A 15,981-nucleotide genomic window follows, 5' to 3' on the forward strand; every position below is an offset into this window, starting at 1 on the left:
GGCACAATCTTAGTTCACTGCAACCGCCACCTGGAGTACAAGGGCACAATCTTAGTTCACTGCAGCCTCCACCTGAAGTACAAGGGCACAATCTTAGTTCACTGCAGCCTCCACCTGGAGTACAAGGGCACAATCTTAGTTCACTGCAACCGCCACCTGGAGTACAAGGGCACAATCTTAGTTCACTGCAACCTCCACCTGAAGTACAAGGGCACAATCTTAGTTCACTGCAGCCTCCACCTGGAGTACAAGGGCACAATCTTAGTTCACTGCAGCCTCCACCTGGAGTACAAGGGCACAATCTTAGTTCACTGCAACCTCCACCTGAAGTACAAGGGCACAATCTTAGTTCACTGCAACCTCCACCTGGAGTACAAGGGCACAATCTTAGTTCACTGCAACCTCCACCTGGAGTACAAGGGCACAATCTTAGTTCACTGCAGCCTCCACCTGGAGTACAAGGGCACAATCTTAGTTCACTGCAACCGCCACCTCCAGGGCTCAAGTCATCCTCCCATCTCAGCCTTCTCAGCAGCTGGGACTACAGGTGTGCAACACCATGTCCGGCTACTTTCTTGTATTTTTTGGTAGTGATGGGGTCTCATTATGTTGCCCAGGCTGATCTCAAACTCCCAAGCGATCCACCCACTTTAGCCTCCCAAATTGCTGGGATTACAAGTGTGAGGCACCATGCCCAGCCTATTTATACTAATTTCTATTTATGGAAGGTGATACTGGTTTTTCCTTTTATAGTAATGATATAAAAATCTTAATTTAAAATGAATTGATTTATCTGTTTTGGTGAGTATTTAGGTAGAAAATATTGACCGGGTGCCGTGGCTCACACTATAATCCCAGCCAGCACTTTGGGAGGCCGAGCAGGTGGATTACTTGAGTCCAGGAGTTTGAGATCAGCCTTGGCAACATGGCAAAACCCCATCGCTACAAAACATAGGAAAATTAGCCAGGCACGGTAGCATGCATTTGTAGTTCCAGCTACTTGGGAAGCTGAGGCAAGAGGATCACTTGAGCCCAGGATGCGGAGGTTGCAGTGAACTGAGATTGCACCATTGCACTCCAGCCTGGGCAACAGAACAAGACCCTGTCTCAAAAAAAAAAAAAAAAAAAAAATAAGTAATTACTGCAACTGGGATGCATTGTCAGAAAAAAAATGAAAAGTTAAAAAAAAAAAAAAAGGCTGGGCGCAGTGGCTCACACCTGTAATGCCAGCACTTTGGGAGGCCAAGGCGGGCAGATCACCTGAGGTTGGGAGTTTGAGACCAGCCTGACCAACATGGAGAAACCCCGTCTCTACTAAAATACAAAAAACTAGCTGGGCGTGGCAGCACATGCCTATAATCCCAGCTACTCTGGAGGCTGAGGCAGGAGAAATGCTTGAACCCAGGAGGTGGAGGTTGTGGTGAGCCAAGATCGCGCCATTGCACTCCAGCCTGGGCAACAAGAGCAAAACTCCGTCAAAAAAAAAAAAAAAAAATAAGTAACAGGTGGTATACAGATATTACAAAACTATGAGAATGGCATGCAAATAACTAGAGTTTGGCAAAAAATTGAACAATAAAAATTCTATCAATCCAAGAAAAGAAGGAAACAAAATAAAGTATAAAAATTAATTACAAACAAATGAAAAATCACAATAAAAGTAAGCTGGGGTAAATCCTTTTGTCTTAGTCCATTCCAGCTGCTATAACAGAATGCCGGAGACTGGGCGGCTCATAAACAAATTGATTTGTCACAGTTCTGGAGGCTGGGAAGTCCCAAATGAAGGCACTGGCAAATCCCGTGTCTGGTGAGTGCCTGCTTCCTAGACTGCCATCTCTGTGCTGTAACTTCACTTGGCGGAATGGGAAAGGGATTTCTCTGAGGTCTCTTTTTTAAGGGCACTAATCTTATTCATTAGAGTTTCACCCTCTATCACCTTGGGAATTTGGATTTCAACATATGGATTTGGGTGACATAAAAATTGAGCCCACTGTACTACCCTCTGAAAGAAAAACTTCTTTCCCCTTCAAAAAAAATCCAGCTATGAACTACTTAGAGAACTACATGCCCTTGACATGTGGGGATTATTGCAATTCAAGGTGAGATTTGGTGGGGACACTGAACCGAACCATGTCAGATGGTGTTTTTGTAAAGATCAATAAAATGGTCAAACCTTTAATAAGTTTCAATAAGAAAAAAGGAAAGAAGACACATCTTTTTAAAAAGTTAATGAAAAAGATTTCATTACTACAGAAATGAAGGACTTTTTAAAATTGTAAAAAAAAACTATACAGTATAGCTTTATGCTAATAAATTTGAAATCAGTGTTTAGATGAAATGGATTATCTTCTAGGAAGACGTAAGTTACAAAAAAGACTCAAAAAGAGATAAAACAACCAGAGCAAAAGGAAAGCAGGTTTGACAATTAATATCTGGCAAAATATAAATCAATCAAGCCAAATATAATTAAGAGAGACAAGGGATATTTTATACTAATAAAAGACAAATTCTAGATATTACAATTATGAACCGCTATATTCTTTTTTTGGGTCTGTTTATTTATATTTGCCTCAGGCCCAAGATAGCTGCTGATGGAACTTTTATGTTGTAATAACATATTTTAGAATATATATAAAGCAAACATTATTAGAAATAATTTCTGTACAAGATATTAACAGATCCACAATCATCTTAGGAAACTATCACACGTCTCTGAAATTAATAGGTCAGGTAAGCCAAAATAAGTAACAAAATGAAAAATCTGACAGCTAGACTAATAGACATTTATAAAATGTTGTCTGTAACAGAGATTGCACACTGTTTCAAGTACCCATGGAATATTTATATAGTCTGACCATAACCATAAATCCGAATAAGAGCTTGACAAATTCCAACAAGCATAAACCTTTTTTTTTTTTTTTTTTTTTGAGACAGAGTCTCGCTCTGTCACCCAGGCTGGAGTGCAGTGGCCCAATCTCTGCTCACTGCAAGCTCCGCCTCCTGGGTTCATGCCATTCTCCTGCCTCAGCCTCCCGAGTAGCTGGGACTACAGGCACCTGCCACCACGCCCGGCTAATTTTTTTTTTTTTTTTTTTTTTTTTGTATTTTTAGTAGAGACGAGCTTTCACCATGTTAGCCAGGATGGTCTCGATCTCCTGACCTCGTGATCCACCCGCCTCGGCCTCCCAAAGTGCTGGGATCACAGGCATGAGCCACTGTGCCCGGCCAAGCATAAATCTTACACTTCACATTCTGAGACCACAATGCAAGACAGTAAGAATAGAACCTCCAGTGACGGGGCTGTTGTGAGGACTAGGAAGCCTACACTCTTCCCTCACCTCCTCCAAGTACCCAGACATTTAAGAAACACCCTTTTAAATAATTCTTGAGTTACAAAGGAAAGAACAAATTATAAACTAAAAATCATTTGGAAAGGAATGACAATGTAAGCATTATATATCAGATCCTGTAAATTACAGCCAAATAGTACTCAGAAAATATATTGGTTTACATGCATTTACTAGAAAATAAAAAAGTAGAAAATAAATGAATTGAACATTTAGGAAACTAGACAGATTAGCAACATAAACTCAAAGAAAGTGCAAGAAAATTACTCAAAACAAAAACCAGTGTGGTAGAGAAAAAGCAGATTTGCTCAAGAAAAGCAAAAGATGGTGTATTAGTCTGTTCTCATACTGCTGATAAAGGCATATCGGAGACTGGGTAATTTATAAAGGAAAGAGCTTTAACTGACTCACAGTTCAGCATGCCTGGAGAGGCCTCAGGAAACTTACAATCATGGCAGGAGAGAGAACGAGTGCCGAGCGAAGGAGGAAGCCCCTTATAAAACCATCAGATCTTGTGAGAACTCACTCACTATCACGAGAACAGCATGAGGGAAACCAACCCATGATTCAATGATCTCCACCTGGTCTCGCCCTTGACATGTGGGGATTATTACAATTCAAGGTGAGATTTGGGTGGGGACACAGAACCAAACCGTATCAGATGGTGTTTTTGTAAAGATCAATAAAATGGTCAAACCTTCAACAAGTTTCAGTAGGAAAAAAGGAAAGAAGACACATCTTTTTAAAAAGTTAATGAAAATGATTTCATTACTACAGAAATAAAGGACTTTTTAAAATTGTAAAAAAAATTACAGTATACCTTTATGCTAATAAATTTGAAATCAGTGTTTAGATGAAACAGATTATTTTCTAGGGAGACGTAAGTTACAAAAAAGACTCATAAAGAGATAAAAGATCAATAATCCTTTTTTTACAGTTGAAAAGGTAGCCAAATAGCTCCAATTAAATATAACCAGACAAAATTGTTTATGATTGAATTTTATCAAGCTTCAAGGAATAGATAATGTTTTCACTGAAGAAGGCATTAGCTAAAAAATAAAATCATAGTAATAGTCTGGTTTGTTTTGTGTTTTTATGTTTCAGAGCGTAAAAAGATGGAAAGCTTCCAATTCACGCTGCCAAGCATAACTCTGACAGCAATACAACAAAGCAGCACCAAAAAATACACCTACAGGTTAATCTCACTTGTGGAATATATAAACACAAAGTAAAAGTCTAGGCTGGCTGTGGCGGCAGGTACCTAGAATCCCAGCTCCTTGGAGGCTGAGGTGGGAGGATTGCTTGAGCCCAGGAGTTCAAGACCAGCCTGGGCAACACAGTGAGAACCCCTGTCTCAAAGAAAAATTTAAAAAATCCATGGTATTGATCTTGTGTTTACCCAAGAATGCCACAAGACAACACAAAATAAGGGAGAGATAAGATATCAAAAGGAAAAAAAGAAAAATGAAAATCAGTAGAAAGAAAATGCAGCAGAGGCTGTGCAGAGTGAGAGGGCGAAATAGAAGCCTCCACTGATAGTTCCCCCCACCACCCAGAAACACTAAATTTGACAACTATCTGTACAAAAAGCACCTTCATAAGAACCAAAAATCAGGTAAGCAATCGCAGTACCTGGTTTTAACTTCGTTTTGCTGAAAGAGGCACTGAAGAGGGTAGGAAAGACGGCTTTGAATTGCTGACGACACTCTCCACCCCCTGGCAGCAGCCACACGGCACGGGTAGGATCTGAGGGAGGGCGGGCGCGGCACCTGAGATGTGCATTGAACTCAGTGCTGCTGTCACAGTGGAAAAAGCAAAACCGGGTTGAACTCGGGTGACGCCCACCCATGGAGGGAGCACTGAGACCAGCCCCAGCCAGAGGAGAACCACCCAGCCCAGCGGTGGGACCCGAGTCCCAGCAAGCCTCAGCATCTCGGGCTACGCCGCTCTGGGGTCCTCAATACACCTGAAAGGCGGTCTAGGCCAGGAGGACTACAACCCTCTACAACCCTTATGCAAGCCCTGGTCCTGGTGCCTGTGGACTTGGGGGACTTGGACCTAGTGAGACACCAGCCGTGGTGGTTAAGGGAGTGCTTGTGTCACCCATCCCCCAACCTCAGGCAGTGCAGCCTCTAAAAGAGATTTCCCCTTCTTCTGTTTGAGGAGAGGGAAGAGTACAGAGGACTTTGTCTTGCATCTTGGATACCAGCTCAGCCACAGAATAGAGCACTGGGCAGAGGACACCAGCTCAGCCACAGCAGAACAAGGCACTGGGCAGAGGATACCAGCTCAGCCACAGTAGAATAGAGCACTGGGCAGAGGACACCAGCTCAGCCACAGTAGAATAGGGCACTGGGCAGAGGACACCAGCTCAGCCACAGAAGAACAAGGCTCTGGGCAGAGGACACCAGCTCAGCCACAGTAGAATAGGGCACTGGGCAGAGGATACCAGCTCAGCCACAGCAGAACAGGGCACTCGGCAGAAGATACCAGCTCAGCCACAGTAGAATAGGGCACTGGGCAGAGGACACCAGCTCAGCCACAGCAGAACAAGGCTCTGGGCAGGGGACACCAGCTCAGCCACAGTAGAATAGGGCACTGGGCAGAGGATACCAGCTCAGCCACAGCAGAACAGGGCACTCGGCAGAAGATACCAGCTCAGCCACAGTAGAATAGGGCACTGGGCAGAGGACACCAGCTCAGCCACAGCAGAACAAGGCTCTGGGCAGGGGACACCAGCTCAGCCACAGTAGAATAGGGCACTGGGCAGAGGATACCAGCTCAGCCACAGCAGAACAGGGCACTCGGCAGAAGATACCAGCTCAGCCACAGTAGAATAGGGCACTGGGCAGAGGACACCAGCTCAGCCACAGCAGAACAAGGCTCTGGGCAGGGGACACCAGCTCAGCCACAGTAGAATAGGGCACTGGGCAGAGGATACCAGCTCAGCCACAGCAGAACAAGGCTCTGGGCAGAGGATACCAGCTCAGCCGCAGTAGAATAGGGCACTGGGCAGAGGATACCAGCTCAGCCACAGCAGAATAGGGCTCTGGGCAGAGTCATGAGGCCCCCACTCCAGGCCTTAGCTCCTGGGTGGCCTTCCTAGACACACCTTGGGCCAGAAGGGAACCCACTGCCTTGTAGGGGAGGGCCCAGTCCTGGCAGGATTCATCATCTACTGACGAAAGAGCCCCCGGGCCCTGAATAACCAGCAGGGGTCCACAGGGGTACACCATGGGCCTTGGGTGAGACTCTGAGATGTGCTGCCTTCGAAGACATGGTAGTGGCTATGGTGAGAGACTCCTGCTTGAGAAAAGCAGAGGAAAAAGTAAGAGGGACTCTGTCTTACACCCTAGGTACCACCTCAACTACAATGGGGTAGAGTACCAAGAGGCTCTTGGAGTCCCCAGTTCAGGCCTTGACTCTTTTTTTTGAGATGGAGTCTCACTCTGTTACCCAGGCTGGAGTGCAGTGGCACGATCTTGGCTCACTGCAACCTCCACCTCTGGGGTTCAAGCGATTCTCCTGCCTCAGCCTCCAAGTAGCTGGCATTACAGGCACTTGCCACCATGCCCGGCTAATGTCTGTATTTTTAGTAGAGACCAGGTTTCACCATGTTAGCCAGGTTGGTCTCAAACTCGTGACCCCAGGTGATCCACCCCCTCTCAGCCTCTCAAAGTGCTGGGATTATAGGCATGAGCCACTGCCCCCGGCCCAAGGCCTTGACTCTTGGATGGCATTTCTGGTCCTGTTCTGGGCAAGAGGGTAGCCCACTCCCCTGAAGAGTAAGTCCCAGGCCTGGCAGCATTCACCACAAACTGACTGGAGAGTCCTTGGGCCTTAGCTGAACATCAGCAGTAGCCTGGCGGCACTCTCTCTCCATGGGCCTGTGGTAGTAGTGGCCATGAGCAGCGGCTCCTCTGCATGTGGAAAGCAGATGGAAGAGGAGGAAGGACTTTGTCTTGTGGCTTGAAGGCCAGCTTAGCTGCAGGAGTTTAGAGCATAAGGTAGACTTCTAAGGTTTTTGACTCCAGCTCTTGGCTCCCAGACAGCATCTCTGGACCTGCCCAGGACCTGGGGGGACTGGCCACTCTGAAGGGTAGGATACAAGCCTGGCTGATTTCGCCACCTGCTGATTGTAGAGTCCTAGGGCCTTGAGCGAACATAGGCGGTAGCCAGGTAGTGGTTACAGCCTTGGGTGAGACCAGGTGCTGTGCTGGCTTCAGGTCTGACCTAGCACAGTCCCAGTGGTGGTGGTCACCAGGGGGCTTGTGTCACCCCATTCTCAGCTCCAGGTAGCTCAGCAAAGAGTTAGAGACTCTGGGAGAAAGTAAGGAAAAAGAACAAGAGTCTCTCCCTGGCAATCCAGAAAATTCTTCTGGATCTTATCTAAGACCACCAAGGTGATACCTCTACATGTCTGCATGAACCACAGAATTAGGGGCTTGGAGTGTTCCCTAATGAGGTACGGCTTAGACCACAACACTCAAGTCCCTTCGTATGCCTAGAAAGCCTTTGCAAGAAGGATGAGTACAAATAAACCCAGACTGCAAGGACTACAATAAATACGTAATTCGTCAATGCCCATATACCGATGAACATCCAGAAGCATCAAGACCATTCAGGAAAACATGACCTCACCAAACAAATGAAATAAAGCACCAGGGACTAACCGTGGAGAAACAAAGATATGTGACGTTTTAGACAGAGAATTCAAAATAGCCATTTTGAGGAAACTCAAAGAAATTCAAGATAACACAGAGAAACAATTCAGAAATCTATCAGATAAACTTAACAGAGATTGAAATAATTAAAAAGAAGCAGAAACTCTTGAGTTGAAAAATGCAAATGACATACTGAAGAAGGCATCAGAGTCTCAAGAGCAGAAGTGATCAAGCAGAAGAAGGAATTCGTGAGCCTGAAGACAGGCTATTTGAAAATACACAGGAAAGACAAAAGAAAAAAGGATAAAAGAAATGGAAAGATATTCCATGTTCATGGATTGGAAGAATCAATATTGTTAAAATGTACATTACTACCCAAAGCAATCCACAGATTCAATGCACTCCCTATCAAAATACCAATGACATTCTTCACAGCAATAGAAAAACAATCCTAAAATTTATATGGAACCACAAAAGACCCAGAATAGCCAAAGCTATCCTGAGTAAAAATAAACTGGAAGAATCACATTACCTGATTTGAAATTATACTATAGAGCTATAGTAACCAAAACAGCATGGTACTGGAATAAAAACAGACACATAGACCAATGGAACAGAACAGAGAACCCAGAAGCAAATCAATAAATCTACACTGAATTCATTTTTGACAAAGGTACCAAGAACAAACACTGGGGAAAGGATAGTCCTTTCAATGAATGGTGCTGGGGAAACTGAATATCCATATGCAGAAGAATGAAACTAGACAGCTATCTCTCACCATTTACAAAAATCAAATCAAAATTGGTTAAAGAGTTAAACTTAAGACCTCAAACTATGAAACTACTAAAAGAAAACACTGGGGAAACTCTCCAGGCCATTGGACTGGGCGAAGATTTCTTGAGTAATACCCCACAAGCACGAGCAACCAAAGCAAAAATGAACAAATGGATCATATCAAGTTAAAAAGCTTGATGGTGGTGGCTCACACCTGTAATCCCAGCACTATGGGAGGCTGAGGCAGGTGGATCACTTGAGGCCAGGACTTCAAGGCCAGAGGTGAAACCCCACCTCTACTAAAAATACAAAAATTAGCCGGGCATGGCAGTGCACTCCTGTAGTCCCAGCTACTTGGGAGGCTGAGGCACGAGAATCTCTTGAACCCAGGAGGCGGAGGTCGCAGTGAGCCAAGATTGTGCCACTACACTCCAGCTTGGGCGAGAGAGCAAGACTCTGTCTCAATAAATAAATATATAAAATATAAAAGGCTTCTGCATAGCAAACAAAACAATTAAAGTGAAAAGACAACCCAAAGAACTGGAGAAAATATTTGCAAACTACCTATATGACAAGGGTTTAATAAACAGAATATATGAAGAGCTCAAACAAGTCTATAGGAAAAAATCTAATAATGTGAAAAATGGGCCAAAAGGGCCGAGTGTAGTCACTCACACCTATAATCCCAGCACTTTGGGAGGCCTAGGCTGGAGGAGTGCTTGAGCTCGGAGTTCAAGGCCCGCCTGGGCAACAATAGTGAGATCTCATCTCTCTCTCTCTCTTTCTCTCTATGTGTATAACATATACATACATACATACATACACACACACACACATATATATACATACATATATATATATATATATTTTTTTTTTTTTTAAAGGGCCAAAGATCTGAATAGGCATTTCTGAAAAGAAGACACACAAACACCAAACAGACATATAGAAAGGTGCTCAGCATCACAGATCATCGGAGAAATGCAAATCAAAACTACGAGACATCATCTCACCCCAGTTAAAATGGTGTGTATCTAAAAGACAGGCAATAATGAATGCTAGCAAGGCTGTGGAGAAAAAGGAATCCTGGTACGGTATTGGTTGGTGGAAATGTAAATTAGCACAACCACTATGGAGAACAGTTTGGAGGATCTTCAAAAAACTAAAAATAGAGCTACCATATGATCCAGCAATTCCACTGCTAGGTATATACCCAAAAGAAAGGAAATTAGATGTTGAAGAGATGTCTGCACTCCTATGTTTATTGCAGCACTGTTCACAATAGCCAAGATTTGGAAGCAATGTAAGTGTCTACCAACAGATGAACAGATAAAGAAAAGGTGGGGCCGGGCGTGGTGGCTCATGCCTGTAATCCCAGCACTTTGGGAGGCCGAGGCGGATCACCTGAGGTCAGAAGTTTGAGAACAGCCTGGCCAATATGGAGAAACCCCATCTTTACTAAAATACAAAAATTAGCTGGGCGTGGTGGCGCACACCTGTAGTCCCAGCTACTCGGGAGGCTGAGGCAGGAGAATTGCTTGAACCTGGGAGGCAGAGATTGCAGTAAGCCAAGATTGTGGGCAACAGAGCAAGACTCCCTCTCAAAAAGGAGTAAATAAATAAATAAATTTAAAAAGGTGGGACATATAAACAATGGCGTACTATTCGGCCCAGAATGAGATTGTGTCATTTGCAACAATATAGATGGAACTGAGGTCATTATGTTAAGTGAAATAAACCAGGCAGGGGAAGACAAACTTCACATGTTCTTCTTTGTGAGAGCTAAAAATTAAAACAATTGAACTCATGGAGGTCGAGAGTAGAAGGGTGGTTACCAGAAGCTGGGAAGGTAGTGGGGGATGCGGAGGGTGTGGGGATGGTTAATGTGTACAAAAAAGTAGAAAGAATGAATAAGACCCAGCATTTGGTAGCAAAACAGGGCGACCATAGTCAATAATTTAATTGTAAATTTAAAAAGAACCAAACGCGTGTAATGAGATCATTTGTAGCACAAAGGATAAAGGCTAAGGTGATGGAGACCCCATTTCCCCTGATGTGACTCCCACGTGTCGCACGCCTGTATCAAAGTACGTCATGCACTCCATAAGTATATACACCTACTATGTGCCCACAAAAATTAAAAATTAAAAAAAGAAAAGAGTTTAACATAGAAACAATTTTAAGTCTATAAATCAGTTTTTCAGCAGTCTATTAAAGGAATAACAGGCCGGGTGTGATGGCTCACACCTGTAATCCCAGCACTTCGGGAGGCTGAGGCGGGTGGATCACCTGAGGTCAGGAGTTTGAGACCAGCCTGAGCAACATAAGAAAACCTGTCTCCACTAAAAAAAATACAAAATTACCCAGGCATGGTGGCAGGCGCCTGTAATCCCAGCTACTCGGGAGGCTGAGGCAGGAGAATCACTTGAACTCGGGAGACGGAGGCTGCGGTGAGCTGAGATCGTGCCACTGGGCAACAAGAACAAAACTCCAATCTCAGAAGAAAAAAAAAAGGAATAACACATTATGATCGAGTAAGGTTTATCCCAAGAATTTGAAGATGACTCAACATCAGCAAGTCTATTAATGTATTTCCCTTTATTAACATATTAAAGAAGAGAAAACAATATCATCTCAATTAATGAAAAAAAATCCATCTCAAAATTGAGTACTCATCCTGATGAGAAGAAAAACTTTTAACAAGAACAAAAAGATACTTCCTGAAGTTGATAAAGCTTGTCTACCAGAAACCTACAGAGTAAATCTCACAGTTGATGATTAAAAAAAAAAAACTCATTTGTGGCAGTTACCAATTTACTGCCTGTCAGCTCCAAATCCACCTCTTTGCTTTGTGAAAGTGGATGCTTGCTGTGAACGTTTTTCTTGCCAGCTGACAAAATGCTAAGCTGTGTCAGTAGAGGGCGCTGGAGGCACACGACAGGAGGGCGTCTCACTGTCCGGTCACCAGAGTGCGGCTGCCAACGGTGTGTGGGTGGGACACCCGGCCGCACTTGTCCACCCACACGCTTTACTGAGACCGCGCAGGAGGATTCCTGCTGGCCAAACACGTTATGACCTAGTAGGGTTTATCCCAGGAATTTAAAGATGACTCAAATCAGCAACTCTGTCAATGTATTCTACTTCATTAACATATTAAAGGAGAAAAAATAACTCAATGGACAAAAAAACTGTTTTTCTTTCTTGTTTTTTTTTTTTCCCTAATTGAGTACGCATCCAGATTAGGAAAACAAAACAAAACAACAAAAAAAACTTTTAGTAAGGTCCACAGTTTCCTGCTTGCCAACCTTATCCTGCCAGCTGTGAGCCAGCTCTGGCCCAAGGCAACCCAGCAAACATCGCCGCCATCCAGGGGGCACAGCCGCACCCTCTCCAGTGAGGCCTGCATCTTACCCGCCGCCATCCAGGGGGCACAGCCAAACCCTCTCCAGTGAGGCCTGCATCTTACCCGCCGCCATCCAGGGGGCACAGCCGCACCCTCTCCAGTGAGGCCTGCATCTTACCCGCCGCCATCCAGGGGGCACAGCCGCACCCTCTCCAGTGAGACCTGCATCTTACCCGCCGCCATCCAGGGGGCACAGCCGCACCCTCTGCAGTGAGGCCTGCATCTTACCCGCCGCCATCCAGCGGGGCACAGCTGCACCCTCTCCAGTGAGACCTGCATCTTACCCGCCGCCATCCAGCGGGCACAGCCACACCCTCTGCAGTGAGGCCTGCATCTTACCCGCCGCCATCCAGGGGCCACAGCCGCACCCTCTCCAGTGAGACCTGCATCTTACCCGCCGCCATCCAGCGGGGCACAGCCGCACCCTCTCCAGTGAGGCCTGCATCTTACCCGCCGCCATCCAGCGGGCACAGCCACACCCTCTGCAGTGAGGCCTGCATCTTACCCGCCACCATCCAGGGGCCACAGCCGCACCCTCTCCAGTGAGGCCTGCATCTTACCCGCCGCCATCCAGGGGCCACAGCCGCACCCTCTCCAGTGAGACCTGCATCTTACCCGCCACCATCCAGGGGGCACAGCCACACCCTCTGCAGTGAGGCCTGCATCTTACCCGCCGCCATCCAGGGGGCACAGCCGCACCCTCTCCAGTGAGACCTGCATCTTACCTGCCGCCATCCAGGGGGGCACAGCCACACCCTCTCCAGTGAGGCCTGCATCTTACCCGCCACCATCCAGGGGGGCACAGCCCCACCCTCTCCAGTGAGACCTGCATCTTACCCGCCGCCATCCAGCGGGGCACAGCCCCACCCTCTCCAGTGAGACCTGCATCTTACCTGCCGCCATCCAGGGGGGCACAGCCACACCCTCTCCAGTGAGGCCTGCATCTTACCCGCCACCATCCAGGGGGGCACAGCCCCACCCTCTCCAGTGAGACCTGCATCTTACCTGCCGCCATCCAGGGGGGCACAGCCACACCCTCTCCAGTGAGGCCTGCATCTTACCCGCCACCATCCAGGGGGGCACAGCCCCACCCTCTCCAGTGAGACCTGCATCTTACCCGCCGCCATCCAGCGGGGCACAGCCCCACCCTCTCCAGTGAGGCCTGCATCTTACCCGCCGCCATCCAGGGGCACAGCCCCACCCTCTCCAGTGAGGCCTGCATCTTACCCTGGGGAAGGATCCTTCCCCTTCCACCCCCAAGTATGTCTAGTCCAATAACAGCTTCAGTAACTGAGGAAACAACGACAGAGAGGGTCCACAGAACAGGTGGGCTCACAGTCAGACTAGTTAAGGCTCCATCTGTCACCTAACCACCATAATCTCCCATTTTGACTAGTGGCCACGCTGTCACTTTGGGTCCCCGTGCATGAACATCAATTCAGAGCCAATGCTTCAGTCATCTCAGAAGGCCTGGGTAGTTTGCTTTCCCCAGTGCTCAGTCACTCTGTAAATAGCACAGGTCTTCTGAGTAGGGCCTAGAGGGAGACTTACAGTAGGTACTTGCAGCAGGGCTGCAGAGTTCATTCTTTGGGGGAAATCCCCCCACACCCTCACACCCCAGTTCATAAAGGGGCCCTGGGGCTGTGAACTGACTCAGTCCTAAGAGCTAGGGGAGAGGCCGTGACTCTCTGCTGTGGTGATTCAAATCAGGTTTCTGGCTACCAGACCCAGAATTTTTTTCTGTTATACTTGAGTAGGCAGCCCATCAATTTTGTTCCTAGAGATACCATCATTCATTAGCCATTGCCAAGAATCCCAGTGGCCAAAGGCATTCTGATTACATCTCCGCCGCCCTTCGTGGTAAATGTGCCCACCTTATCTCTGACAATTAAGTGCTCCCAGTTATCCGGAGGCACTTCAGGATCCCATCACCCCACTGATACCAGGAAGCTCATCTCAATGACAACATCCTTAGGGTCACACCTGCCTACATAGGAAAGCAAGCACAGAGCTTTTAGAGAGGCAGATGCTCCCCTCACTATTCTATTTCTCAATGTCTTAGTAAAGAAGTGTCTTCTGGGCCTTCTCATGGTTAGGAATGGGTGCTTGGTGGTAGACGTGTAAGTCACACATGATAAATCCACTGTGACATTCCTGTCTCCCTACATCTTTGGATTCTCTCCCCCAAATCATAGCAGGGAAGCTCTGGCATCTCCACCTCATCAAATGTAGGCAAATGTTGAGTCACCTCCTGCTGCTCAAGCTAAACCATGAAATCCAGACTCTCTGGTAAGTGCATCTATATCAATGAATTAAAATGGAGTGTGATAGCCTACCCTGTTGGATCTAACACTCTCAGAATCAACTCGACATGTTTCCCAGGTTTCTTCCAATATTTATTAGCAAAATCTTACCATTCTTTTGCTGTGTAAGTGATTTCCTTCTGAGTTAGTTATCTGAGTTTTATGTCCCCCTGTAACATGCTAAGATTTGACCCTAGTTATGGATCCAGTGACAACAGGGGTGACTGTACCAGGTCTGAAGACTGAGCAACCCTTTCCAGGGCACCCTCCCAGATGAAGTTATCACAGGGGTGACTGTACCAGGTCTGAAGACCGAGCAACCCTTTCCCAGGCATCCTCCCAGATGAAGTTATCACAGGGGTGACTGTACCAGGTCTGAAGAGTGACCCCTTTCCCAGGCATCCTCCCAGATGAAGTTATCACAGGAGTGACTGTACCAGGTCTGAAGAGTGAGCCCCTTTCCCAGGCATCCTCCCAGATGAAGTTATCACAGGGGTGACTGTACCAGGTCTGAAGAGTGACCCCTTTCCCAGGCATCCTCCCAGATGAAGTTATCACAGGGGTGACTGTACCAGGTCTGAAGAGTGAGCCCTTTCCAAGGCATCCTCCCAGATGAAGTTATCACAGGGGTGACTGTACCAGGTCTGAAGAGTGAGCCCTTTCCAAGGCATCCTCCCAGATGAAGTTATCACAGGGGTGGTGACTGTACCAGGTCTGAAGACCGAGCAACCCTTTCCAAGGCATCCTCCCAGATGAAGTTATCACAGGGGTGACTGTACCAGGTCTGAAGACCGAGCAACCCTTTCCCAGGCATCCTCCCAGATGAAGTTATCACAGGGGTGACTGTACGAGGTCTGAAGAGTGAGCCCCTTTCCCAGGCATCCTCCCAGATGAAGTTATCACACGGGTGACTGTACCAGGTCTGAAGAGTGACCCCTTTCCCAGGCATCCTCCCAGATGAAGTTATCACAGGGGTGACTGTACCAGGTCTGAAGACTGAGCAACCCTTTCCCAGGCATCCTCCCAGATGAAGTTATCACAGGGGTGACTGTACCAGGTCTGAAGAGTGAGCCCTTTCCAAGGCATCCTCCCAGATGAAGTTATCACAGGGGTGACTGTACCAGGTCTGAAGAGTGAGCCCTTTCCAAGGCATCCTCCCAGATGAAGTTATCACAGGGGTGGTGACTGTACCAGGTCTGAAGACCGAGCAACCCTTTCCAAGGCATCCTCCCAGATGAAGTTATCACAGGGGTGACTGTACCAGGTCTGAAGACCGAGCAACCCTTTCCCAGGCATCCTCCCAGATGAAGTTATCACAGGGGTGACTGTACCAGGTCTGAAGAGTGAGCCCCTTTCCCAGGCATCCTCCCAGATGAAGTTATCACAGGGGTGACTGTACCAGGTCTGAAGAGTGACCCCTTTCCCAGGCATCCTCCCAGATGAAGTTATCACAGGGGTGACTGTACCAGGTCTGAAGACTGAGCAACCCTTTC

General features: G+C 46.8%; 1 protein-coding gene across 7 annotated transcripts in view; it reads right to left on the reverse strand.

Moving 5' to 3' along the window:
* IQCG (IQ motif containing G) overlaps positions 1–15,981 on the reverse strand; it is a 77,898-nt gene that overhangs the window by 7,588 nt on the left and 54,329 nt on the right. For 4 of the 7 annotated variants that reach the window (XR_008624985.2, XM_055110837.1, XM_055110838.1 and 1 more), the window contains one exon: positions 11,146–11,277. The exons of the other annotated variants lie outside the window; for them this stretch is intronic. Coding sequence is in view for 3 of the 4 variants with exons in the window: in XM_055110837.1 (XP_054966812.1) it covers positions 11,146–11,277 (132 nt within the window). In the remaining variant the exon portion in view is untranslated. The remainder of the gene's footprint in view (positions 1–11,145; positions 11,278–15,981) is intronic. 7 annotated transcript variants of the gene reach the window in all.

This window comes from Pan paniscus, chromosome 2, assembly GCF_029289425.2.
Source record: "Pan paniscus chromosome 2, NHGRI_mPanPan1-v2.0_pri, whole genome shotgun sequence".
Classification (NCBI taxonomy): Eukaryota; Metazoa; Chordata; class Mammalia; order Primates; family Hominidae; genus Pan; species Pan paniscus.